We start from the raw sequence: 27,999 nt of genomic DNA, 5'->3' as shown, positions 1-27,999 counted from the left end.
CGCTTCATACCAGCAAAAACAAAGCTCCAGCATTGTGCCAGAGAATGAGAGAGCCACAAAAATGTACAACAAAACACCTGGAACAAGAGATTTTTTTTATTACATTTTGGCCAGCCTATAGATCCTTACAAACCTATGGTGATGTCTTTTTTGTTTCCTTCACAAAACAAGAGAAATAAACAGGCATCCAACTATTCACCAGGCAGTTTAGCTGATAAGTGACACACACTGTTGCTGAAGTCTCTGAAGCTGCATTAAATGAAAAGCTCTTTTAGCTTGGTTCAAATATTTTCTCAGTAAAATAACCTCCTAATAACAAATGACAAATGTCCAGACATTTTCTCATTTGTTTTCTTTATACATTAGCACCAAATCTACGTAAATCTCACTCTTACTGACAGTTAATCTCAACAACCTATAAATATGTTGCATTTAATCATTTTGCAAGTTTATTGTTCTCCTTTTATTCTACAAGGGCAACATCAAAAACTCTTGGTACCGTGTTAAAGTAAAGATGAAGTACAAAAATTACCAAAATTAGCAACATGTAAGCACATTTTCTCTAAGCATATAATGGTGTTAGGTCACTTACTAAGTACACAACGCAAGCAGCATTATATTTTCTTTTGCAAGTACAATATCAGTTCTATGTAGGTAGCGTTATTGCTAAGCTCTATCTAAAGCAGGATTGATTTCCAAAGAGGAAAACTACTGTACTTCACATTCAAAAGCAGTTTTCAAGTAGCATCATGAACACCCAGTGAAAACAACACAAAGCCAACCAAGAAGATCTCCATATTTACTAGACGCAAATTATTCTGTTCATAAGAATATTTTTTTACTTTTTAACCTAGTGACTTACAGTACTTCAGCCAAAACACATCTGTTTGGCTCTATTTGGCACACACAGTCTTACTGTTCCATTATTGACAAATTTCAGTCATTGTAAAGGGGAGGGAATTTACACATGAAAAATGAACACGTTGTCAGATTATAAAGGCTTTGAATAATAATTTGCAATATTATGGCCAAAAATATATGATTTACTATGTTCATTGCACCACTTCATAGAAGTAACATGGATAGAAAATATACAAACTATAGTTAACTGTACTCAGCTTGCTATTAGAAGATCAACATATTCTTCTAATGCATGTTCAGCAATTTGAACATAATGTATACGTGATTTTACAAAGAAAACAAATTGAACAAATAGGATTTAAATGGAGAATAAAGATACAAAAATGGTACTGAAACAGCAATAACTATAAGTCTAATACTCATAATAAAACATGAATTCATTTACCCAATTACTGAATAAAAACAGTGCAGTGCTTGGTTCAGATATGGTATGGCTTAGTTGAATTTTATGTGCAATTTGGCCACTGTACCTCAATATATTTACTGTGTGTATTTTGTTTTAGAAACATCACAAATGTAAATTAAATGGTTATTCATTTGTAAGATGTTGAAACCATTTAATTAAAGAATGGAAAGATGCCTTTGGCATCAGAAGTAGTGCTGAAACTACCAGAAGGCTTTTAAAATTCATTCCAACATTTGTTTGTTCAAGATTCACTTATGGCGTAAAGTTTGTGTACATTTTATTCCAGTAATTAATATTTGAATAATAAATAAAGTCAGCTTTAATACATTCAATATATGAACTAGAAGTTATGGATAAAGAGTATAGATTCATCATGACTTACCTAGACTGACTGTGTCATCAACAGACTGATAAAATATCAACATGTGCAAGATCAACCTCCTCTTTAAAACAAGAACTGCCACACTGAGGAGAGCTTCTTTTGAATTAGTCAACAACACAAATAACCTTTTCACTTCAGCCTCTGAGTCACATTGGCCAAGGCAACAGCAAATGCCTGCACTGCTGAGAAAGGATACTGGAAATCCAAAATATAGGCATTCCCATCTATTCGCCCAAACTGCATCACCTAAAAACAGACATGAAAGAAGGACATTTCAGAGAGCAGCCATTGCATCAACAATTTTAACTGATTCATCTGTAACAGCAGCTAATAATCACACTACCTGTCTACCATCCAGCTCTATCTGAAAATTCTTTGCTGATTCCTGGGTGACTCGTCCTCCAAAGTCCAGCTGGTAGACCTGGGTGGCTTCATTCCACAGTGGCTGTTTATTGGCCATAACATAGACAAATCCCTGGCTGCCCAAGCTACGGTCCTCTCTTTCATTTGCCTTACGGCATTTAATTTCCTCCAGCTCACTTGCCATACGCAAGCTGCGCTTGTTTTTCCAGCTCTTCTTACTACTCTGGTTCTGGTTCATGAGCTCATCACCGCTAATAAACAGCTCTGGCTCACTCTCTGAGCTGTCCTGGAACTCATTTGTGGTCCTGTTCATCTTCTTGGTTTTATTGAGTTGCTCTCTCTGCCCTTTGGGCTTCTTCTTCTCTCTGCTGCCAAGCCTTGGGCTGGAAATGAGAGTGTTAAAGTCAGAGAGTGCACGCCCTTCCTTTCTGGATTTGCCCTCAGAGACCGTGGACATGTTGGCGTCCTCGGCTCTGCTGTCCAGTCTTTTGCGGCTCTTCTTGTTGAAGCGTTCTGACTCCTGTGGCACAGGACTTTCGTTTAGAGATGATGGTTCTGGAAAGTTGTTGGCAGATTCTGCTAGATCCTCTGTGGCACTTTTGGATGGTGGTAGCTCAGTAGGTGGAGGAGGAGGGGGCAGAGGAGGTGGTGGAGGAGGTGCAGTTGGAGGGGGTGGGGAGAGAATTGGCTTTTCTAAAATCTGATGAGTTTTGGTAGGCAGGGGAGGTGCTGGAGGGTCTTGCATGGGTGGTGGGCAGGGGTACGGGTTCCAGGGGTGAAGGTTGACAGCGTGGAGTTGGAGCCCAGCACATGAGCTGGCTCCTGGATACATCGGAGGGAGAGGGCAACAAGCCAAGTTAGCAAGATTTGGAGGGTAACCTGGTGGCAAGACCAAATTGGGATCCTGCTGAGCAAAAGGAACTGGAGCAACCATTTCATTTGGAGAGCACTGTGGGGGAGGGTTCTGTAGGGTCTGAAGTGGGGGCCCACTGTGACCCACACCTGGAGGAAAAGGTGAGAGGGATATCTGGTAACCTGATGGGAAGGTAAGAGTGCTTGTGCTCGGACTTGTTGGAGGTTTAGTTGTGAGAACAAAAGGAAGTCGGGTCATGTCCAAGTGCTGAGCTTGACTGATGATGAGTGGAGGTGGTTTATGAGGTCCTGGTGGGGGGGCCAGCATTGTTTGCTCTGGGGTGAGCCAGAACTCCTCTGTGGTGGAGGTGTCCCACTGGTAAGGCGGAGGGCGTTTAACTGTCAGACTGACATCACCAAGAGTCAACTGACGTACAGACTTTTCAAGGTGACACTGCTGATTCAAAGTCTCATCTTCAGTAAAGGCAGAGTTAACATACACGGTCCTGTCCCGGCTGTTATCAACAGCCCCTAGCAGGCTGTAGGATGACTGGGAGGCCAGGGGTGAGGCACTTTTGGAGTGCACTATAATGGTACTGTGATGAGCACCTTTCCCTGGTGGGAAGTCCTGCCTCACCACTGTGCCACCTGCAATACCACTACTTGTAGTTCCCCCTCCAGTAACACTGACACTCGTGCTGCTGCTGTTACTGCTGCACTGTGTGCATGTGTACAGTGCAGTGGGCACCCTCTGCTGGTAGGTAAGAGCTAGTGCACTGCTCATTTTAGCCTTGGTGGGAAGGGTTCTTGAACTTTCCAGCATCTGTGGCACTTTAAGTCCCACATCCCTGCGGTCACGGCGCAAAGTGGCATGAATCAGACTGCTATCAATTCTCTGAGGGGGAGGAAGCGTTGCAGTTACTTGATTGGCTGGATCAGGGTATGGAGGCGGGTCTCCGCTTGGTATTGAGTACCGAGGGACAGACAGACGACTCAGTGTTGCTGAGCTGTATGGAAGCTGAATTTTTTTACTCTCAGAGGAAGTGACTTTGAGTGTAGCCGAGCCCCCGATACCGTGCACAGCATAGGCATTTTGGTTGCGAATGAGGCGCCTGCGTGGCCGACAAACCTCCTCCACATTACCACTGCTGTCAAAGGTTGTGATCCTTTCATACCCCAGAGGTGTCGGGTACTGTAAAGTGACAGGGTGAAGCAAGAAGTCATCCTTCTTCAGACAGGGGTCAGTCGCCAAGACATTTGGGCTGTCACAGTTTGTGACAAGAGTTTGAGGTGTAGCAGCAGCTGCTGCTGCAGACACTACAGTCCCAGGGTACGGGGGAGGAGGATTCACCTTCCTCATGTGAATCTCCACTGACCCATCTCTGTCATTGAAGGTGGGAGGTAAAGTCCGCGGCAGACTTGGCTTCAGAGTGTGTCCGTGCTCACCCCTGTCTAGCCCAGGCTCAGTAGTAGGTGGAGGAATTTGAGGCAGAAGATGAAGCTGTTGTAAGGAAATATTTGGGTAGCCAGATGGAGGAGGGGGCAGTGACATCTGCATCTTCAGTTGCTGCTGCATTTGTTGGTGCTGCCTCTGCATCTGTTGATGTTGCTGCTGGATCTGTTGATGCTGCTGCTGGAGCTGCTGCTGCTGCTGCCTCATTTCCTGGATCTGTTGCCGGATTTGTTGCTGCTGCTGTTGCATCTGTTGCTGCTGCTGCTGCATCTGCTCATGCTGCAACTGCATCTGTTGCTGCTGCTGTTGAATTTGCTGTTGATGCTGAAGTTGTTGGCTTGTCACTTGCTGTTGAGTTTGTTGCATTTGTTGGTGCTGCTGAACCTGGTGTTGATGTTGCTGCTGCTGTTGGTGTAATGTCTGCTGGTGGTGCAGTTGCTGCAGCTGCTGCTGTTGCTGCAGCTGCTGTTGTTGCAGTTGCTGCTGCTGTTGCTGCAGCTGTTGCTGCTGTTGCTGCAGCTGCTGCTGCTGTTGTTGCTGTGACTGGGACGGGTGATGATGTTGCTGCTGCTGTTGTTGGTGATGATGCATTTTTTGCTGCTGCTGAGCCTGCATTTGTTGCACCTGTTTTGATGACTGTTGTTGGCGAGGCTGTTGTGAATGAGGCCTCTGCGGGTGAGGCTGTGGTGGGAGGTGGTGAGGTGGAGGTGGGGGTGGTAGAGTTCCAGGCAGAAGAGGACCCATCTCGAGCCCATTGAAGATCACCTGACCAGGGTTTGAGTATCTAGTTGGCACCGGGTAGGGTGTTGCAACTGCATCCTGGCCATGATCTGTGACAGGGACAGAAGCTGCTGCTGCTGCAGCTGCTGCTGCTGCAGTGGCTGTAGGGTTAGTCAGGACGTCAAGCTGAATGTTCTGATTGGCCAACAAAGACTGAACCAGACCAATACTCTGAGTCGGGGACATGGCCTGAGCCGGGCTGTGGATAGGAGCAATGGGAATGTTGACTGTGCAGGGAGGATTGTCTCCTGCCACTCCTGATGGCCCCATCACTTTATAAGAACACAAAGGAGAACTGTGTAAGTTACACTGAGCACATACATAAATGCACAAAATAAATGTGATTGCAGTCCTTATCAGTATTTCTATAAACCTTTATATTGAGCATATGGTGCTTTTATTCATTCACACCTGGTAAATCATCCTCATCCTCACTGAACACATTGGGGTTGAATACAGGCAGGCTCATAAAGTCATGAGAAATCTTTCGCACTTCTGGAAGGTAGATTGTCATCTGTCTTGGTTGCAAATGAAGCAAACTGGTCTTATATATAACTGAAACACAGAAGAACAGAGAAGAAAAACATACAGGGACGTTCAGTTTAGCAGCTTTATAAAGTTAATGTATGTTTGGCCTTTGTGACATTTACCTGCCCCAAGATTGGCAGGAAGGAAAGAAGCAAGTCCAACAATTTTGAACTTTGTTCCCCAAATGTTGGATGTGACTTGAGCAAGGTAGTTGTGCTGTGAAACAGAAAAAAAATGTGAATAATTGTTATGACAAGACAATAAATCAGGAGTTGACATGAGCCTACAGGTGTGATACATGAGAGAACAAATGGTATTAACATTGTACAATTATCTTTGAAATTAAAGAAGAACTATTAGGGATATATCGCTTTTTAATAGATTTACTATTTGCTAAAACAACTTTTGTGATGCTATTTTTACATTAGAATTCTATTATGAAATGTTATTAGTTTGACACATAAGACGGTTATTACAGCAAAACCAGTAGATAATGCAGATTCAATAATGGACATTTTTTTCTAGCATCAAAACATCGATCATCCAGCATCACACCTCTGTGATCCCATCCATAGAAAACTCTCGACGTGTTAGACTTGGAGATCGAACTGGAGGCTTCTTTGTTGGTAACCGTGGCGACCGTTGGCCTTCCTGATTGGCACGTGAGAGTTTGGGAGATTTTCTTGAGTCCATGTTCATCCTTTGAAACAAAGAGGTACATTTTTTATTATCTCTTCTTCCTTTGAAATAAGAGCAGTATCATGGTGAAACAAAATAAACGCTCAGAGCTGAGAGTTCTTTTATATAATGTTGGACATGTCGAGTTCAGGTGACCTGTTTCCTCGGGATAACTTGGGTGACTTCTTCCCAACCCACTCATCGCTCAACTCAATGTCACTGGAGTCGGAGCAGTTACAGCTGTCGGTGTATGAGATCATGGGATTAACACACACCTCCTCTGAAAAATGAAAACACAAAACAGTGAAGGTGAGTTTGAACTGAGTCTTAGTATGTACAAACATGGCACTGAAGCGCCCCAGGGTCAAGAACATTGTCTATTAAAAGCAACTAAAGGTTTTGTGAGTCCAGAGGCCAAAGGCAACTTCAGTGCAGCCTAGTCATGACACAGACTATTCCAGGCCTCAGACCATGTTACATCCAAAAAAAGGGGGTCATCAGCAGAGTCTACATTTGTCATTAGCCAAGCTGAATGATGGGAACATATTTCAAAGTGGAGCACAAATTTAATTTCAAGATGACATGGAACATGATTTCTGACCTTTGGCAGGACTGCTAGTGTGTCTACTGGTGTTCTCTTTTTTCTTCAGCTCTATCAGTATTTCAAAAGGTCAAAATCTCTTTCACCTCTTTTAAAGAGCGCTTTGGGAAATCTAAATTCTCACTGTCTTGTCGAGAGCTGGATGAAACAATTGTTACCACTCTTGTCTGTGTGTTAGCTACAGAGCTAGAGAGATTTAGATTCAGGTGAGTTCATTAGCAGGAAACAGGTTAAAGATTAAAGTTTAAAGGAACAGTAAAATTAAAAAATACATTTCTAAGTTCTAATGCTGCAGCTCTGTGTTAACCAGTCAGCTACTAACCCACCTGCTTTGCTGTCTGTTTTTGGATCCATAATGACAAACTCTGGCCGTAGTTTACTGATGCGCCTCCCTTTGAGAATAGGCACAAGCCCTCCTAAGTATTCTAGGTAGAGAGTGTAGCAGGGTCCCCCAGCCTCAGGGCTGTCCTCTGCTCTCTTCATGGTGCAGTGGAGCCTCTCGTTCCCAGCTGTGGGATAGCTGACAAAATCCCGGATGTTGTTGGGGTCAGGGATTGGGGGCTAGAACAAAGAGAGGAAAGAGCTGTAGGATTACTGGACACTTCAATGAAAACACTGTCAGCAGTTTTGCTTTATCACAGCACAACAAAGTTGGTGATTGTTTCTGCTCCATAATTAACCAAGGGATCAATGCACCTTGATGGTGGGTATGAAAGCAGTGGTAACATAAGAGCAGAGCAGCGAGGGCATGTTAAGTTTCCCCACATCTTTCTCCTCCCGCAGGGCACTGGCGATGCCCTGCTGGCATAACAGTTGGAGACTGGCCACCCTGTGCTCCACACGCACCACGTACAGCGCTGGCCCACATGCAAGGAACAGACGAGAATCTCTGTGACCCCAACAGATGGTGGTGATGGGTCTCTGAAAAACAGGCATTCACAAACAATAATTTAGTGTTTTCTTTTTTCATTTCTCTTGTTTCAAAAGGTGCAGCTGAAAAAGGATAGCAAGACAGCGACAGTGACAATTTCCTTCAGTTTACACAGGACCTACCTGTGCAGGTGTTTCCAAAGTGTAGATGTGCTCTCCTTGGACATTATAAAACTTAACAAGAGCGTTCCTCAGGATGGACACACAGGTGGAGTCAGAAGGAAGCCCGTGTCTCTCCATACCGGCCACGGCCAGCAGATCTCCCTGCGAGCACCACTGGGCCTCGACATCTGGATTATGAAAACCGTATGTGTCATGAGTCGTGTGAGCAACATAATTCATGAGAACAGGTGACAGTAAAACATGGATTTTCACACCTTTCAGCCCTGAGCGAATTATGGCAGGAGAGAGATCATCATAGTTGTTCATTAAACTGATATCTCCCGATAAGAAGGTGACTGTCAACAAAGGTTTCACTCGCCGCACTTGCAAGAAAAACAACACAGTATATTAGCTTTCCACAGCTAACATGAGTTAGCACGTTGTCATATGAGAAGTGAGGACATTTGTTTGTACCTAAAGGCAGAATGTTGTCATCAGAGTCCGTGTCGCTCTCTGTACTGTCCTCGACAAGGAAATCAGGGCAGTTCCAGGACATGCTCACGATGCCGTCAGACTCGTGTAACAGAACATGAGCAAGCATCCGTCCATGACAGTCCATCACTATCACCTGACCATCTGCTGTACCAAACAACACCTGAGGGGGCATTACATTAAACTTCAATAGATGACATGATGAATAACCCCAGGAGCAACAAGTTCTAGGCCTGAAAATGCTGTGAAAAATCCAGTTATTCAAGCGAATGAATCACGTTTAAAGTAATTTAGATTTATGATATGATTTATAAGAGAAAGCAGATCCAGTCAGTATTCTGGAAGGTTCAGCCAGTACCTGCTGATCATCAGGTGTCCAGATGCCGCAGGTGATTTGACTCTCCAAGTTAATCTCAGAGGACCAGTGTCTTTGCCCACTGACCGAGCCAACTAACACAAAGCCATCCCGGTACGCAATGAGGGCCTGAGTGCCATCATGTGACCAAGTAAAGTCACTCACCTGAAGGAAAGAAATGCTACAAAATAGTATATATTTCTGCATAGAGGACACTACAGTATTTACTCTTTCTGGTCTGGTTTTTGTGTATCAGAGGTTTCCTTACAGATTTTTCAGATGACATCTTTGCATCAGGAAAAGCCATGACAATTTTTCTTTTATTATATTATAAAAAATTTGAACATAAATCAATATTCCCTGGGCTCTGAGAGCTCACCTGGGCTCCTCTGTCATTCACTAACTCCACAGACCATCTCCCTTCATACTGAATCCACACGAAAATACCTCCTTCCATATCACAGGTGGCCAGTTTCTGAAAGGGTTCATTCCAACGCACCAGGACAACCTGCAAAAGACCAAAACATTGTTACTATTTTTGCAAAGCACAGGTGGCTGTCTGCACAGAGGAACATTCATGATTAATGTCCAGTAAAAGTGAAATGCTAAGAAAGCATTAAAGGCTGAATATGGTTTAAAATCCCACTGGAGCTGGAAGGAAAGTCAGCAATACAGAGAGAAAGATGAATCACTTAAATAAGCATGTTCTAATAATAATAACAGACAACACATATGCATACTTAGTTACAACCACTGCCAGAAAAACACTGATCGATACAATTATGATACAACATATTGCAAAAAAAAAAAAAAAAAAGTTGATGATGCCGAAGTCAAAATTCACACCTCGCTGTTGTGTCCACGCAAGTTAAAATTGATTCTCTGAGGTGTACTTCTGTCCCTCCTGCAGTGACTTGATGTAAATGTCACCCCAACAACTCCTCTCCCGTTCCCCGTGGCAAGCCAGCCCTCCTCATAGTACCGTCTCCGACACACCGGCTTGTCCTTCTCGCTCTTGGGGACCCGGCCTTTCCACGAGAGACAGAGGATGTTGGAGTCGCTGCAGAGGATGGGACCATGTTCCACGGCAGCCAACATCCCTACTGAATGACCAGGCTGGTAAGTAAAGCACAGGAAGAGGGAGGTGAAGAAGCAATACAGAACTTTTTTGACCTTCTAGTAAAACTGGGTAAAATGTAAATATCAGTTTGTGTCTGACTGTGAACATGAAACACTGTCTCTTCAATGCTCCTCAGGGTGTTTTGGTGTTGCACCATGAAGATAAATCCATTTGCAAAATTACATTACATTATCTGGTAAAAGGTATTATTATATTATTATCATTATTATATTAGAGACAATACAATCAATGCCTGTTTAAACTATTAGTCACAGGTTTGGACACACGTTCTCATTCCATTCAGGGGACAAGTGTGTCCAAACATTTGACTGGTGGCACACACACACACACACAGAATAACACCTGAAACCAGGAGCTCATGGGCTCTTTGTTTGATATATTTCATCCTAAGTGAGCAGACGTTACATGAGTGAAATCACCATGGCTCCGGCTCATAATGTTCTGGCTATTGTTCTATTATTCACTGTCATTGGAGCTGCTCCAGGATTTGTCTGTAGATGACATCATCACTACAATCTGCCTTTTATTTGTTCAGACTCACAAACTAAAAGTGTTATTCAAATATCGACTAAAATATCCCATGAATGTGGCACATTAACCTGATAGTTATATTTCCGAGTGGTGCTTTCAATTCCAGCCTCGTGCTACCTGCTTACATTGAGAGCCAACGATATGAGAGGCCTCACATGTATATTCTGAACCACAAAAAAAAACAACTCAATTTTTCATTTCACTGGCTTGAAAAATTTCTAGTCACATAAAAGGCAAAGCTTTTAACCCTTTAACAAACTGCTTTGTGCTTTTATTTGCCCTTAAGTAGCTCTGAGGTCATTCAAATCACATATTCACTACCCTCATGTTTACTGAAGCTATAAGATCCCCTCATATCTTTTGCATCTCGTTTGCAATATGAAAATGATGCTCTGTAACAATAATGTTCGACTGTATGATATAAATGTATACTGACTAGCAGCTAAGTGAGGTTTAAGGGCTTAAAGATGAGATGTGGAATGTGGAAACTAAACATTGCCATGTCATCTTAAAAAGTCAGTAAGATTCGCTTCAGTTCAACGTACCTCATAGTTCCTGGACATGTTGAGTCAAAATTCCTCCATTGAAGGTGTCCATATTTCTACTCAGGTGATGCACTGAAGGGTAAAGGCTGCTGTGCTCCTGGTACTTCCAATATAATCTATGGGAAAGTAAAATGCATCATACAACCAGATGTCGTGTAGCTTTGTATTCATTTAGATCAAGCAGCTCTGCACTTCAGACTTTGCCCTGTAATGACTGAGGCTTCTCTGATGCCAGTGGCCCATCCCATATGGCTCTGGAGAGTTGTGCAGTCCTGTTGCAAATGGAAAAAAGACGAATGAAAGCAGCGTTATTCAACAAGTAAGGCCATTTAAAAGAGAGAGAACAGGAGAGATGACTCTTGCTTAAAATAGCCGCGTTGTTATTCAGTGCATCAACCTTGAAATTCACGATTTTTTTCCCTCAGTCTCTATGCAACAGCAACACTGCATTGGGTATCAGGGCACTGGCAGTCTCCATGGGTACTGATACTGTCCGTTCTTCCTATTTTACGTCAAACACCAGAGCAACCAAGGCAACGATGTGAACTCAAATATCCCATTTGTTACACGAAGCATCGTCTTTATCATGATCTGATGCGGTTCATAACGCAAATGCAAAGAATGGATGAAAAAAGCGGGTCAGAAAGCCCTTCTGGCTTTGAATGTAAATCCACAGCATTACATCTATTACTCATTCAAAGGCGTCTTTACATCTGACCGCATGCAGCAAACTGAATGAGCCATGGGCGGCCAGACGAATAAACTGCAGGAGCAAATAAAGAGGTGCACTGACAACCACAGACAGCTTATATGGACAGACATTATGCAGCTGTACGTACCTGACACCGCTATAATAACGAATTAATCCAGAGGGAGTCGGCGCACAGTGCAGTCGTGTTGCCAGGCACTTTTCCGCTGGCGCAGGATTGTTGCTTTAAAACGGGTTGCCATGAGGGAGGCAGCACGGAAAATACACCCCGAACTTCCAGTCCAGATGAAACGAAAGTACTAATATACCTAATACGCCTGTGAAGCATTACTGAATGTAATTATATGTAGTTTTACTACATTTTAATCATTCTAATATGGAGCTGCTCCACTGCCTTGTATAATCAATACTACATGTATTGCTGCACCCCAAAAGGGGGTTTCTTTCATAATGGCAACCTCACACGACGCACCCCATCTTTGTAATTAAAGTTGAAGTGACATTCTTGACATAAGACCTCAGCGTGATGAATGTGCTGCAAACCCACTGTCCTACCCACAGTCACAGTATTAAGTGTTAATATAATCGACTTTTCCATATTTACGCTTCATTTTCACATTTAAGCTTCTGATGACAATAGATTCATTTATTTCGAATAAATAAGCTACTGATTGTTTTAGTTTTACACAAAAACACAAGCAGGAGAAAATCATCTCTACATCTTTATTATGATATTAGACAATATAGCCTGTCTATCTCCCACAGTCAGGGCACACACACTCTCCTTATCACCAGTGTCTCCTAGTGAACTGCATCATGAGGGGCCCTGCAAGTGCCACAACAAAATTATATTAGGACTTTCATGATTATGATTAATTGAGTAAGTCAACAACAGAAAATGAACCAGCAGCTACTCTGATAATCAGCTCATTATTTGAGTGGAGCAAACAGGCTTGTCCTAATCTTCTCCAGTGTGAGAATTTGCTGCTTGTTCTTAAGCAGGTGACAGAACAAGACATTTGAAGTCACTCTGGGCTTTAGGAAACTGTGATGGGTGTTTTTCATTATATCGTGACATACTATAGAGAAAATAATCAGCAAAATGATCACAAGGTGCATCCCTATTCTATCTATTCTTTAATATAATACTGCAGACACCTAATGGCTTTCAAAGCAGCTGTCCATAATAAAGAGCAGAACACAGCCAGACAGTCCAGTGTAATCCCAAAACGTTCTCCTTTTTCATTTCTTGCTGAATATGCACAAATTTAAGTGCAAGTCTCTTCAAAAGCATGGATGACACTGTCGTATGCAGGAGGAGGAGTCTGTGAGGGGAGGAACCCTTTAAGTGTGTTGCTGCCCAACCAGAAGGAGTGTCTCTTGTTTGGTACGAGTGATGCTGAGTCTAACAAGTTTGAAGTCGCTGTGTCCTCAGGCATAGTGACCTGGGTGTCATCTCCCATCTCCAGGTCAGCTTTGCTTCTCTTCCGCAGTGGACGAAAAGTGGAGGTCTCTGGACTGGGCTTACTCCCCAGAGGACCCACTGGCTCCAGAGACGGCTCTCTGTGGACGCTCATGAATGTGCTTCGGTACAGGCCAATGTGGTTGCTCATGAGGTTGTGTGTTTGTGAAGTACCGGATTTCTTTTTGGAGCGCCTGGTGATCCTGGCAGAGGCTCTGCGCCTGGAAGCCCAGGTCAGCAGAATGTAGATTAAAGCACCCAGCAGCAGGCCCACAAGCACCGATAAACAGAAGGCGAGAATCATGTCACCTGGAAAGAAAATATCATTGTAGAGTCAGAAAAGAGAACTACTGATAGATCAAAATAATGGTTGGTAATGTTTAGCAGGATGTAAGACCACATGCATTGTGTTGTTCTAAAAATGGCAACAATTATTTGCTTAGATGGTGGATTCACTGCTCTTTAAGATAGAAATAAAAACTGTCAGTAACAGAATGAAGTAGATCTCATATAGATGTCTTTTAGGAAATTGTGCTCTGGCGTATTGATTTATTATATCTGGGCACTGCTATACTGGGCACAGTGTTACATAAAATCTTACATCATACCTGGTGTGTGGGTTCACTGTCTATTTAGGATCATCGTGTCTAAGCACAAACAGACATAATGTGTCAGTGTGACACGTCAAAAATAACTCCAGCTTTTATCATTGGATTTTCATGTTCTTCTTAAAATGCTGTAAATGGCGACTGATGAGAAAAGTTTATGACTTCTCAAGCAAAGTGGTTCAAAGTGTGAAGTGCCACATCTTTCCATAACAAGGAAAATGAAAATGCTTTACATAAGACATAAATCAGCATGATGTGATTTAAAAGGATTGAACTAAATGAGACAAAAAACAAAGTTGCAGCAGTAGATAATACTACAGTGGTGGGTGACATACAATATAGTTATAAATATGTGGATCACACTGTGTCCAGCAGGACCATAAGCAAACTTGTCCTAGACAACCGAGGGATCGGGGTGAATCATGACATTACAGCAGATCAGAAAAATGTTCTGACCCTAAAGTTGCTAAGTGGTTTATTCAGAGCTGATTTCCTGCTTTTCCAAATGAAGACAATGTTGTTTCAGTGGTTGTCTGGAAGCCAGTTTCACAGGTGAAAATATCACTTGTATCAACGGAAGAACAATCACATCTACATTATACAAATCAAATGCTGCTTTTACAGAGTAGGCTAAAGTTTTGTGAAATAGTCCATGGCTGTTTGCAAGAAGCAAATACACATTCACTCACCCAGGCTAAATGATTTCAGTATTTCCAAAAAGGGATGTGTTTCATTATGTGCCATTATTCCACCATAAGCTGGTGTTCAGTTCCACACTGACTCCACGCAAACAGGCGAACACTAAGCTTTTTCCAAGACAGGCTTTTTCTTTTTTCCCCATACAATGTAAGCTATGGCGGAAACTTTGCTGTCATGCTTCCTTCCCTTTCTGGCTTTAAAATTAGAAAGTGCATTGCTTATCTGTGTGGGACATAACACTGGGAAACAGGGTTGTTTCCTTTTGCATCATTTCCTAAGGATCAATATGTTTTAACAATGGACCTATTGGCAGCATTTTCTAAAGCGTGTTACTAGTGTCCTTAGGCAACAATTATAATCACAAAACAGCCTATACTTTTTGCCAAATGCAGATTCTCAGTAGGACCATGTGTTTAAATAAAAAGGAACTGGGCCCATTAGATATACAACCTTCCTTTTGACCTAAAAGGTCTTGGCAAAGGTCTTGACAAGGTTCTGGACAAGCTAAACCATGAAAATCTAACCATCCACTGGAGACTCTCCAGACTATCAGGCTCTCAGTCCCAGCTGGGATTTCCTTCAATTGTTGCCCTGTTCCCTTTCACTTCTGCCCTTTTTCAGGTTAATTACACCACATCTTTCTGTAGATGGCTGGCTGATATAATCTATAGATTCACATATGAATCATTTTTCATAAGATTACATTAAAGCAGGGCCTTAATTAGGTATAAGCACTTCTCTAGGATCATCTGTCCTCACGAGTTAGTGACCTGACATTTACAACTGAAGGTTTTCTTCTGGACATTTAGTTTAGATGTTCATTTCACAGAAAAGTCCAGCAGGTGGTGCTGAAGTACGTGCAATGAAATTGAAATTTGGCACACACACTAACGTCCTTAATAATCTGAATACTGTAGTGGAGATGAAGCTTCTCCAGAAAAAATATGAGAAAGCAGGTAATGATTGACCTCCAGGCATGTGGGGTTTCCTGCCTGATCATGTAATTGTGGAGTAGTATGACAGTTACAGGATATGGGATTTTACACATACAAGTGTGTTTGAAACAAGCCAGCTATTTTTAATAAAGCTGCTTATTTGAAAAGTATCACATCTGCATTTAACAGTGCAAATGCTGCACAACTGAGACCTTAATTAGTTTGAGCACCAAACATGGCAACTTTGAAAACATCAAATAAAAACCTCAAATCTTTAGTGTCCATACCATTTCTTGTTCTTATCATTCTTCATGTTTGTATTGTCCATAAAAATATGTTTGGAGAAAAATCCACAGCATGAAAAGTCAAATGGATATCTGCTAAAAATCCTTCGTAGGGTTTTCATGTTGTGGTGCAGTGTAGAAATAATATCAAATAGAAAGTTTATACTAAAAAGACTAAAGACACTTTGGAAGATATTAACTTAATTTGTTTAACGCAGATTAACGGGAAAAAATTAGCAAATAACAATCAAGGACTAATTCTTTAACATGGAAACCTTGAACAATTTGAACAGAGCCTGTGTAAAAGCATTTTTTTTGTTGTTGTTGTTGTGCAAAAGTTCCTGTTTTTCAGAGGTGTTGATTCAACTGTCTGGTGATTTCAGAGACTGTAGGTTGGACTGATATTGAGCTGTTTCTGTTATTGAGGCGGCCCGTTGATATAGGCGTAAATAATGGAACCACCTGTTTGTGCATTACAGCTCATCAACAGCAGCACAACCCACACCGCCCAAATGATCAGTCAGTTGAATCAGCACCTCAGTTATGCAAAACCATAACCTTCATGACAGGGACTGTTTATTGCATTAGTGCTATGGGTCCAAACAATCTGCAGAGGTCTCCACAGTCACCATAACATGCGCCACGCTGCGCACATACGCGGGATTCCTCAGTGCCGAGCTAAATAACGAACCCCTTTGTCATTAAAAATTCAGAGCACAGGAACTGGACCACACATTTCCGACCCCTCCTCCTCCAGTTTGCTCAGCGTGCTGCCTGCAGTGTGCCGCTCCGCTGCCTGTGGTCACAAACTTTTACGTGGGTGCTTCTCTTTACGCCACCCTGTTTCATTTTCACCGTCACCACTGGCAACCAGGCAACACAGACACTTCCTGCGCCAGGTTACCATGCTGCGCAGTCCTCAGAGCGGTAAGATCAAATGTCAGAGGCAACTTTGTTGCTTATGTATGTTTATGACGTTTGTGTATCGGTTGTCAGGGTCCTTTTGACTAAGTGTCATGATGTGATGTTTGGATGCGTTCAAGTTAGTTCTTCCTTGTGTTTGTGGTGTTTTAGTAACTTCCTCTCGTGTTGGAGCCCACACACACATACACACACACACACACCAGCATGGCCACCATTCAAATGGCTGCACAGGCAACGAGCTTTGTTTGTAGTTCAGTGTTAAATGACCTTATTACATTATTTCAAATGTGCACAAGAGGTTTAGCTACATGTGGAATATTTCTTGAGGTAACTTCCTAATGAGTGTTAGTTCGCACATTTTCAGGATGAATTGCACTAACATTTTACTTAAGAACCTGTTGGCCAGTTGTTTGTCTGTTAATAGTAGCTGTGTGTTTATGTTTGCTTATCTTTGTTGTCATGTTGTGTCGTGTCTATATTTATATTTGTGTTTTCCTGTTAATTTCTGGAGAACTGCTGATAACTAGTCTTCAGTCAATTCTCATACTTGAACCACGAAAGTTTATTTTGAGTCTGTATCTTATGTCATATAAGCAATGAATTGATTCATTTACACTTTTATTTACACAACCTATTAGTCTTAGGTCAGTAGTTATGGAAGCATTTGTAGCTAGATAGAGTGAGCCATCTGCATTATTTTTATCAGAGCAGATATTTCCACTTGTTTAAGGAGCACAACCACAGGTGTTACTAAGAACATAAACATTTAAGCTGCCGTGCTGTTAAAATGATCTGCCTTATCATTTACACTTTCCTACTGTCAAATATCAAAACGTCTGCTGTAAAACAGCCTGATTAATTCTTGGGACATCTTGTGGCCAAACTATAAAAAGACATGGTTTATTCTTTGTGTCCAAACACTTTAAATTAATCTGAGGAAACTCAGATTGGGAGGAATATGTTAATAAAAATAACAGGTTTTAAATAAAAGCATAAAAATATCAATTAAAACATACACATGCAGATGGTAGTGATTTTTTTTAATGACAGGGAAAGTGAGAAAAGCAAAATTACAATTACAAACTAACTAAAAACTGAGTTGTCTAAGGTAGCCTTGATGTCAGCATTCAACATCAGTATACACTGCTTGATGATAGGTGTGGCCTCATACTTCTCTTTTACAGGCAGTGACTGGAAGAAGAGCTTCTATTGGACAGTAAACCTGCTTGTACCTTCATGAAACCTGAGATTCAATTGGATCTGGTCCTGTGGTGAACTTAGAAAGACAAACAGAGAGAGAGAGAGAGAAGGAGGTAGAGGAAGGCAGAGGCAGAGGGGATGTCCCACTCAAGACTGTTGTGAAGGATCTTCTGTTGTCAGCATCAGTGACACACCTTGTCACACAGCTGCGGCGAGACAACATGGCCTCTCCCAGGCACTTTGGTCGAACGTCTACGGACATTGCTAATGTGATGCAAAAACTGCAGGGTAAGTGTCACTCTTTTGCTCAGCTGGCTTACAGACAACACATTCTCTGCTGCACTGCTGCACAGGAGTATTGTGCTGATTCAACGCCTGGGCTGTGTGCCCATCTCAAGTTTGCCGGCTTTTGCAAGGCAGGATGCTGATACACACATGCTTACATACACAACCACTCACACATTTACGCACGAAGAAGCATTTAGACATACGGTGAGAACACTTGTTACTTCTAAGGATTTGTAATGACTGGGCATTACTGGCCAGTACAGAAATCACAATGTATAGTATGTTTTTAATACCTCAAAATGATAAGTTACAGCCTTACGCTGTGTAATTGGCCTGTTTTACATATCAGTCACACATTTTAGTCGCCTGGTTTATATTTTCAAAAATAGCACGTAATTGTGTTTAAAATAATAAGAAAACAAATGTTCCTTATGATGTCCTGTGACTAGATAAAAAGTTATTTGGTGGAACATGATTTGTTTCATTCAGCGATAATTGTGGTACTCCTGATCTCAACACGATTCAGTCTCTACTTTGATCAGCTTGACCTCACATCATTAAATTAGTGATTAGCACAAAGTCATCTTGTCACCAGTAAAAACAGCACTTAATGCATAAAAGACTTTTTCTGAAGAAATATTCTAATGAACAACCTTTTGTTTGATCTGAAAAATGTTTTAATGCAAGTCTTTGGTTAAAGGTTTGCCTCTGTAGTTCAGAAAAAAAGAAAAAAAGCAGCATCAGGAACATTTAATCTGCACTGAATCTTGCCATGACATGAGATACTCTAATGCAACACAACTGCAGCTTCATGAATGTACAGACAACACACTGAATGAGACTAAAACCTGACACCCTTTCTGCCCTTGGTAAGAGGATTGATCGATTGTAGGAGTCTCTTTTTGTTGGTGTCCCCCTTCTGTTGCGAGGGCGTTAGGCCACTACCATCACAAGTCCAGTCGATTCTGGCAGCTGCTACTGCTCAGTGTGGATGCATTTCTGGATATATAGTATACCTGGGAAATTGACACATTAGGGCTTGTTACTATAGCTACTGTTATGAAACATTTGTCTGTGGTTGTGCCAACACTGCCCAGTTCCTGCTGTAGAGTCTTGGTTTCCTGTGTGCTGCATAGACATTTCCATCAATTGATATCATTAGCTTTTTATTTTAGGCATCCCAAAGAACACCTGTCATGTGGCTGTTATTTCTTTTAGACATCCCCATATTGGCTCCGACGTGTCCTGACATGGACTACTTATTAAAGTGAATTCAAGTATAATTGAGTCTCTTTTAAATACATGCTTTTCTCTTATTAATTTTGCAAATTAATAACATGAACGAAACCTCTTCTTAGCTACCGTGGGAAGAATGTTTTCATAAAAGTGCATTAAAATTCAATTAAATTAGAGTTAAATTTTTACTGTAATAAGAGAGACACTACAAAATCAGAAAAATCTTTGTGTACCTATAATACAGTGTGTGGGAGATTTACCTGAACCATGTACAAATGGCATAATCCACCAGACACTGCTGTGTTTTATGTCAGGAAGTAGACTTTGGTGACAGTGCACATCTGGAAGACATTATTGTGCCAGTCGTTTTAGGTGCTCTGGAACTGGTGAACAGCTGGTCATCAAATGCAGCTTCCTGGCATTAAAGGCATCCTCATCACATGAACAACAGCAAATATACAGTAATGTGAATGCACAGTCTCTATAATTATGATTATAGTAGATTATTAAAATAAATCTATTATCAAACCTATATCAATTCTGAACACTCAACCCTTTATAGAACACGAAAACCCATTTTGTATTTTCGTCCTGCCGTCATGCTAATGTCAGTTTGATTCCAGGGCCATATGACGATAGTGAGGCAACACTTTGTGACCCGAAATGCCCCATTGTACAACTGATGCCTATCTGTTGTCTGGTGGAATGTGCGTGACAGGCATGTTGCCCTCATTATGACGGGTTCTTGTTGGTTTCATACTGGCTGAGGCTATGTGTCAAACAGGATATGAAGAAACAAGCTGGTGAAGGGTTTGTGGTGACGAGTGTGATGAGTAACCTCCCCGGAAATACAGAGAAGCAATCGGATCTAATATCACATGAAGACACTTTTTTTTTTTTTTCATGACTTTCATACTTATGAAACTTTACAGTTCTATGTTTTTTGCTTCCTGTGATAAGTATCCAAGCAGGTATGCAAGTATCAAAGAGTAAATCTTTACAGTTGCAGCCAACAGTTATTTTCTCAAACAACTGTTAATTCTTTAGTCTATAGTCCGAAAAGTCAGTTTTTGGTAAAACACTTCTTTACTCTTGCAGCTAGAGAAGCTTTGATGTTAAAGGTCAAAAGCTAAAAACATTGAGAACTCTGTAGCAGAGCACACCCATTGTTAGATATGCACGTCCAGCAAGAGGCTGGGCTAAAAGCAAGTGAAAGAAAGGCAAGAGATGCTTCTGTTCTGTAGTGTCAGTAACAGCTGCCAGGCAGACTTCACACAGTCTTAACACCAATGTGATCAGATGAACAGAGAGCCTAATTTCCACTCTACAGGAAAGCCAAGTATCTGCAGGCTGTTTTGTATATTTACTATTGCAAAAGGTTGTGGATTAAAAGAAACCACGTCTTTTCTCTGTACTCATTTTGAATATTAGATTACAGTATTGTCATGCTTTTGAAGACCAGGAAACCATTCAGTTAGTAATAAATCCTGTGTCAGTTCTCTGAGTGGATTGGCTTGAGTCCAGCTGGAGAATCATTTCTTGTCCTGCCTGATTGTTGTTGGCCTGTCAGAGCTAAAGTGGGGCTGTTGTCGACTAAATGGAACAACAACAGTGTGAGTGGGCTTTTACAGTGCTCCCAGGTGAGCCTCATAGTCCATTGAAACCAAAGGTACCATCTATCCTAAAATCACCTTAAGTACTCCATTACTCATGTGAATTGCAGGTGCTTTAGTGGTTTGATGCTCTGCTTGGTGGGGCTATCCATTTGCAATTGCCACATAGACGCGAGTGATACATTAGGCTTAATTAAATACGTTGACATAAGACATAATGACTCCATGATGAGGGGCTGTTGTACATGAAGGTTTCATGCTTGTTAGGGGTTATACATTTATCTAGACCTAGAGTTATCTAGTGTTATCTAGACCTGACTTACCTTATTACACAAAGTGCACCATATGTCTGACTTCAGGACTCTGGACAGCTCCTTAGTTGGATATAGCACTGAACAGCTGGAATATCAGGAAAGGTCAAGTTTACAATGTGTTTCTTTCTGTTGCTTTTAACGTTCTGATTTTGGTGACAGTCTGAAAGGTGTGTCTGGGGCTCTCCGTCAAACAGCAATAATTTGGTGTCCAAAGGTCCAATTTGTGTTGGGAATTATTTTATCAAACAACTTTTTCCAAGGTCAAGATCAAACATTCAAACTTAAACTTCCCAGTTTTAGACTATTTTATTTTATGCGTGCAACATGTATGAGTGATTTTATGGGTCCTAGTTGCCTCTGGTGGAAACAAAAACACATCATTTCCTTTGGAGCACTTTCAGATTTGCAGATTTTTCCTGGGTTGGGTTAAATTTATCTCTTTGAACAGGGAAGCGAAACAAACATTGTATAGCATTTTCCATCCACCTTTCCTGTGGGATGCTAACACTTTAATGGACTCATGGTACTATAAAAAGTTACATTAGTAATAGTAATAGTTTAATTAATATGATCATGTAATATTTGTAGTTACTGTGGTTGTTTTGGAACATAATTAAATAATGCAATTCACAGCAGAGTAAACAAATGAAAACTTAAAAATACAATGCGTCTATGGGATTGGTGTTTAAAAGCACTAAAAATTAAGAAAAACTTGAAACGGTTAAATATCAACTAATACTACCATTTTAATTAGTCCCCAATGACCGATCATTTTCAGCATTTAACCTTTCTTCTTGTGCTTGGGCTAAATTGGTCATAAATGATTGAGAGCATTAATTGTAGTAACTCTAAAAGCTCATTGTTCTCAGTGTGTGCAGCTGTTAACCTCAATTTAATGGTGCTGCTTCTAACCTTTTGCTGTTTTGGTGTAAAAAAAAAAAAAATCCATTTTCTTTCAAATAGCTTTTCTGGGCCAATCTCCACCCGCAGTGTATAGAGCAATAATAATAGAGTCCCAAGCTCAGACCTATTTTTAGTATATCAGAAAAGCTTTTAGTATGCCGGTGGTCTTGAAAGAATAAAGGGATCTTTCTGCAGCAGAGATGATAAGCTATCAAGTACTGTACTTATTCACCATTGTGTGATATATTCAGAAGAGTAGAGTCCACTAGAAAAACAGACTGCTCAGAGGTGATGTGGTTCTGCTAGGTTTTACAGGACAAATATGGAAATACTTTGCAGTGTTTACATGTTAGAGTGCATGAAAAGGGAATCCCAGGGTGGGTGTGTCTGCTTTGTCGTCACAGTAGCGTTGACAATGAGAAAGAGCAGGTGGTAGATGCCATTCGCCAGCCTCAGCATTAATTATTCAGACTGGCTGCACCGTGGTGAGCTTTGTGCAGCAGTTCTGGTATATTTAATCAGTAGGCCCATGGGGATTTAATTTAATTTAAAAAATAATTTAGGAAAGCATTTTTAAAATGTATTTATTTTTTTACAGTTTTAAATGTCAGCATTCTCTTTGTAATGTAGATTAGACAAATCTTATAGGCAGACACACAAACCATGCTTAAATCAGGATAATGCAGCCAAGGCTGTGATGTCATCACCTCCCACATGCTGATTGGTGTAGCCATGCATCTAGCTGATCTCTCTCCAGCCTCAGATGTCTGATACAGCGAGGCAGTACAGTGGGAGCTGTGCACATCCATGCAGCCATGGCTTCTCTGGATGAGCAGAACACAGGAAGAAGGAAGGATGGGCTTGTAAATCACCCCTTCTGTTAGAGTTTTCCCCTCTGCCGTCTGTGTGTGTGCGTGTGTCTGTGTGTGCGTGTGTGTCAGTGTATCTGTGTGTGAGTGTCAGGGAGGAGGGGACGTTTCCATCACAGCGTCCAGCAGCTCTCTGGAAAACCAGGCAGCCAAATCTGTTTTGCTTTCTGCTGGCAAAAAGGGAAAGGACAGCTGTGTGTTTTTCTACTGTGGATCTTATTTATACACATATATGTATATTTATGTACCGTGGAACTCATGAAAGCCAAGGGGACCAAGCTGGAGAGTGGGGTGTAGAATGGCTCACTATAAGGATGTATCTGTCAGGAAGACTTCTTTAAATCTGGTGACTGGATTTTTTCAGTATCTACGTGGTAAGTAGGGCAGCAGCACCCTTCAGCTCTCATCTGTGGGGTCCTATAAAGCTAATATAGGACAAAATATATGCTTATGTGTTGTTGATGATTCCCTGGTATGTAAACTAGTTGCACAAACACAGCTGTATGTGTGCTGCATCTCTGTGTATGTGTGCATCTGTGTGCTATGCTTCAGTGGGCATCCCCTGTACATCAGTAATGAAGAATTAGCCTGTGGGTTAACATGATGTCTTTGCTGTCATTATAGTGTTATTATAGTGTTCGCATTGCTTCTTTAAACACGTGACCACTGTCTGTATCTCTAAGGGTGGCTGTTTAAAAATGGCCACTCTGTGCAGTGTGCAGCACTAGCCTACCGGCATTCGTGACAGGGTGTTGGGTATCTGTCTTGGTTGCGACAGTAGCATCACTATAGCAAAGAAATCTGCTGTCCTGTTACACATGCTGCATAATGCATGAGGCATTGTTGCTGAATATATTAGTAGCCCATAAAAGAGGCCTGAGTTGAGCTAAACAATCATGCATGTTATTACTTAACACAGAGGGGATTTGGGGGATGTGTTGGCAGAAATTTCCTCCCTGCTCGTTCTCTAATCTCCTTGTATGACCTCTTTTTGAGAACACTTCACAGGAGCATCTGTTACACATTGGCAAGCTTGTATTAATCAGGTTGCGTACACCTACCCATTGCAGAAGTCATACTTTTTTCATCATGCTTGGTGCAGGGTTGCTGTTATGCTATTAACAGAGGCAGCGTAAAATGAAGTATGAGGTTGGATAAGTAGGATTTTAGCTAGGGGAGCCCAGCCAAGGTTATAAGTGGCAAAAGGTATAGTAAAAATTAATATTTTATGTGTTATATGTTTCATTGACAACTATGAAGCCAATAATATCCACCAGTTCCTTACAAAAACAAATCTGTAACCTCAAGTCCGGTTGCATGTGTTGTTTCTATTTGATTGTGTGTCCTTTTTCACAATCGCCAGTTCCTGTTGTCTGTGTCCAGCTTAGACCATGTGCTTTGTTCCCTTCATTTTCAGATGAACAAGAAGCAGTGCAGAAGAGAACCTTCACAAAATGGATCAATTCTCACTTAGCTAAGGTAAGTGTTGATTTCCATCTGTGCTGTCTGCTGCTTACACACTTTATGGTTATCATCATCACTGGTCTGGAGTTGGAGACTTTAGAAGCTTATCAGGTTCATTTTAAACAAGTTGTCTAAACAATCACATCAAGTGATTTTAAAGCTGTGCAATGTTGACCTTCTTTATGAGAGAGAGCAATGAGATTTTATTGCTCATCATGATTATGCAGCTTCTCTTTGGTAAGTGTTATTTCAGGCTACTGACCTCTGATGCTTCACAAGAGAACTGACTGCAAGATGAGCTTTGCCATGAAAGCTGAACGACCCCTAATAACACTCCACCATGTAGCTGAATGCATCCATCTGTAATTAATGACATCATTTAACGTCTGTATCTGATGCCCTCAAGATCAAATCATATTTAATAGAGCACAGTTTGTTTATAATATCAGTTTTCTGACTGTAACCGTCAGGAAAACGCACACCCTGTCTACTATATATAACCGCAGTATGATTCTTCTGTTACAACATCCCGAGAGGTAAAGGATTGAAAAGATCTGGGACTGCTGCTTGTTGCTTTGCAACAAAGATGACACAGATGTCAGAATTCATAGGAGCGTTTATATTTGGATGAGTGTCTCTACCTCCAGTGAAGGGTGTTTGTGTGGACAATAATATTCAGAAACTGGTGTGTTGAGTGTATGTATTTGTTGTGTATTAGGGGTCTGTGGTTAGTATGTGCATGGGTTATTTATGTACTGCGCGTGTGTGTGTGTGTGTGTGTGTGTGTGTGTGTGTGTGTGTTAGTATTTGTGGACAGGATTGGCAGGGACAGTGATGAAATGTGCAGATGGAAAGCACCAGGGTGAGGACAGTTCCCTGGAGGCAGTCGTCTGCTTCTAAGGTTCAAGGCACTGAATGCACAACAATAACACATGCTGTATTACATCACACTGTGACCCTAAAATAACAAAAGCGTTATTAGATTATGCACACAGCATTAGAATGAACCTTAGCTATAAATAATAAGAAATTGACAGAAACTACTTCCAAAAAATCCAGAATAAGTAGCTGGTAATGTTTACGTAACTGGATGACACAGCAGAGTATGCCTAATCAGACTCGAATTCAGGGTTTAAGTCTGGACCCTGACAAAGAGATTTGGTATAGAGGGGTCTTTTGTTGAGCTTAATCTGTCCACAATAGTTCAAAGTGTGGTTTCTAAAACTTTAGAGGAATCCCAGTTATGTGGTGGACCAATGGAAAACTGCTTTGTTGGTCTATTCTTTGTTATTCATGCACTGTGCTCACTCACTGTGCATACCAATAGGACTAATGTAGTCCTAATGAAAGAAGTCTGTCATAGTCACACTGCAGACAGCTACTGTTTGATAGGTTTGATTATTTCATGTTTACAGTTTACAGGACATGTTTTCAAATCTTACTTGCAGTAATTTGTGCTGGTTTATGTGTTTGAATAAATGAGGCATTCTGGTTTGAATGAAATCTCCTGTCCCACGGGTGAAAGTGTATATTATCTAAGTCTGTACTTCCTCCAGTTTGTCACACTTTCCCTTCAGCCTGTGTCCGTTTCCTCTGATTTCTGCACTGTTTTAACAAAGTTAGGAACTCTCATGTGACGCCTTTTCCCAGCAAATTCATTTTCCAGGGTGTGAATGATCTCTAAATAATTCAACTATCTTTATATGATTGTGCATATTAGCAACTGGAAAACTAGATTGTTTTATGCATGATAGCTTTAGTGTAAATTGAGCAATGGAAGCAATTTGAATCACCAAATAATAAAATAATAGAGGTTGCTGCACTGAGCTAGAGATATCCTCTACAGTCCTCCTGTGAAGAGAAAAAAGTCTACATACTGTATACAGAAAAACAGGACAGACGCTTGCCTATTCACACTCCCTTGCCCCAAATAGGCAGCCAACTGCATCATGTCATGGAATATGATGAGTTGTGAAATGGCTTGTATACACTGCCAAATAAAGCGCTGGTCTTTTAATTAAAGTTTCACTCTCCTGAATAAACAGACTTCTGTTTCATTTACTTACAAAGCAATACTACGCGAAGATATAACACTGCCATTCATCAGCTCTGTAAATGTGTGGATATGATATCAGGAGACAGTATCCAGTTAGGGTTAACCTCCATTGCCTGAAGACTGGGCACCAAGCCACTGCTGAGGAAAAGACACCATCTTTTCAGCTGCAGGGAGGCTCTGTGGTTGTTGCTAACAAGCCTGATTCACAAACAGCATTTGGTTTCTCCTTTTTCCTGCTAATGGGTTAGAATACCAATATCCAGTTACTATGTAGAATTGTAGCAGTGCAGCAGAATCAGCAGCAGCTTTTATAAATGTACTGGATTTACAGATTGATTCATTGTGTTGCTTTGTGCTATTTCTGAATTGAATTTATTTTTAATTTCTGTTCTCCCCACCAGCATAAACCACCTCTAGAGGTTAATGACCTTTTTGAGGACATCAAAGATGGGGTGAAGCTCTTGGCTCTGTTGGAGGTGTTGTCTGGTCAGAGACTAGTAAGTAGTACTTCTAGATAATTATGCACAGGATTTTAACCTTCATTGCACGGACCCATTGGGCCTCATTCATGTCTGTAAGATGCTTAAATACCTTCTGACTGTGTGGATTTACATGGGAGTAAGTTAACATGCCTTTGTGCATGATGTTGACTTGTAATAATGCTAATTTAATGCAAGTCCCATCTTTTACCTCCGCTCTACAATGAATCAGCTTTTCTGTGTTCATTCCCCACATTACATTGTACTGGGGCTAGAGCCATCCCAGTGGACTTGGACTGAGAGGACACCCTGGACAGATCACCAGTCTATGACAAACCTAGTTATATTTTGTATAGTGTTAAAAAAACACTGGGCTTAAGGCTTTACTTTTTTTGAACCATGATGTTGATTAGACCAGTAGTCAGGTGTTATCGTCATCCTTTTTCATTCATTCTGTTGCTGAGCAAATTCAAAATGTATGCAGAGATTCAGAGGTCTGGAACCAGGTTAATTGGTGATTTTTTTTTTTTTAATTGGTGATTTTTGGAATAATTAAATGTATTTCAAAGCAATGAAGATGTTGCAGTGATTTATGTGTTAGAGTTTAGATCACCAAAGCTGGTAGGTTTCATGTCAGCCCATAAATCACAAGAAAATGAACTATAGAAATGACAAATATAGAGTGTGAGTCAGGACGCAACCAGAACACATTTACTCTGTGTCCTGTTGTTAGGCCCCATGACACTGAGGTACAGTATCTACTGTACATACATGTTCTAAACTTAAGAAATACAGAATTTGTATTGAAATGTTGTTAATATTTCATATTAGATTGCTGCACAAAACAATTGCTGCACCATAAATTAGATCTGGACGTCCCCACTGTGTGAAACTAA

At 41.2% G+C, this 27,999-nt stretch overlaps 3 protein-coding genes across 9 annotated transcripts in view; 1 reads left to right on the top strand and 2 right to left on the bottom strand.

Annotated features, from left to right (window-relative positions):
• Nucleotides 1-76: 76 nt before the first annotated feature.
• tulp4b (TUB like protein 4b) lies at nt 77-12,298 on the bottom strand. Its single transcript, XM_026325410.2, has 16 exons — nt 11,900-12,298; nt 11,061-11,332; nt 9,690-9,959; nt 9,223-9,351; nt 8,847-9,008; nt 8,471-8,651; nt 8,272-8,379; nt 8,018-8,184; nt 7,661-7,885; nt 7,291-7,525; nt 6,520-6,643; nt 6,241-6,385; nt 5,808-5,901; nt 5,569-5,712; nt 2,053-5,429; nt 77-1,955 (listed from the first exon to the last, which is right to left on the bottom strand). The coding sequence occupies exons 2-16, from the start codon at nt 11,076-11,078 to the stop codon at nt 1,839-1,841; spliced, it is 5,496 nt and encodes a 1,831-aa protein (XP_026181195.1). The 5' UTR covers nt 11,079-11,332; nt 11,900-12,298; the 3' UTR covers nt 77-1,838.
• Nucleotides 12,299-12,478: 180 nt separating this feature from the next.
• Nucleotides 12,479-14,652, bottom strand: myct1b (myc target 1b). The gene is made up of 2 exons (XM_026325929.1): nt 14,529-14,652; nt 12,479-13,540 (listed from the first exon to the last, which is right to left on the bottom strand). The coding sequence occupies exons 1-2, from the start codon at nt 14,581-14,583 to the stop codon at nt 13,038-13,040; spliced, it is 558 nt and encodes a 185-aa protein (XP_026181714.1). The 5' UTR covers nt 14,584-14,652; the 3' UTR covers nt 12,479-13,037.
• Nucleotides 14,653-16,580: 1,928 nt separating this feature from the next.
• The window catches only part of syne1b (spectrin repeat containing, nuclear envelope 1b), a 71,810-nt gene continuing 60,391 nt past the window's right edge, over nt 16,581-27,999 (top strand). For all 7 annotated transcript variants that reach the window (XM_026300866.1, XM_026300881.1, XM_026300873.1 and 4 more), the window contains exons 1-4: nt 16,581-16,684; nt 17,866-18,169; nt 24,522-24,583; nt 27,026-27,121. In XM_026300866.1, the coding sequence (XP_026156651.1) occupies nt 18,103-18,169; nt 24,522-24,583; nt 27,026-27,121 (225 nt within the window). In that variant the 5' untranslated portion in view covers nt 16,581-16,684; nt 17,866-18,102. The remainder of the gene's footprint in view (nt 16,685-17,865; nt 18,170-24,521; nt 24,584-27,025; nt 27,122-27,999) is intronic.

This window comes from Mastacembelus armatus, chromosome 22 (genome assembly GCF_900324485.2).
Source record: "Mastacembelus armatus chromosome 22, fMasArm1.2, whole genome shotgun sequence".
NCBI lineage: Eukaryota > Metazoa > Chordata > Actinopteri > Synbranchiformes > Mastacembelidae > Mastacembelus > Mastacembelus armatus.
Note: the sequence above shows the minus strand (reverse complement) of the source record. Positions and strands in the feature narration are given on the sequence as shown.

Coding starts and splice junctions, on each gene's coding strand:
- tulp4b (XM_026325410.2), bottom strand. Junction 7,886..8,017: donor CTTTGGAAACACCTGCACAG/GTAGGTCCTGTG, acceptor CCTGTTTTTCAG/AGACCCATCACCACCATCTG. Junction 5,713..5,807: donor TCCTGCCAATCTTGGGGCAG/GTAAATGTCACA, acceptor TCTGTGTTTCAG/TTATATATAAGACCAGTTTG.
- myct1b (XM_026325929.1), bottom strand. CDS start 14,583: ATGGCACATAATGAAACACATCCCTTTTTGGAAATACTGAAATCATTT. Junction 13,541..14,528: donor ACTGAAATCATTTAGCCTGG/GTGAGTGAATGT, acceptor TTTTCTTTCCAG/GTGACATGATTCTCGCCTTC.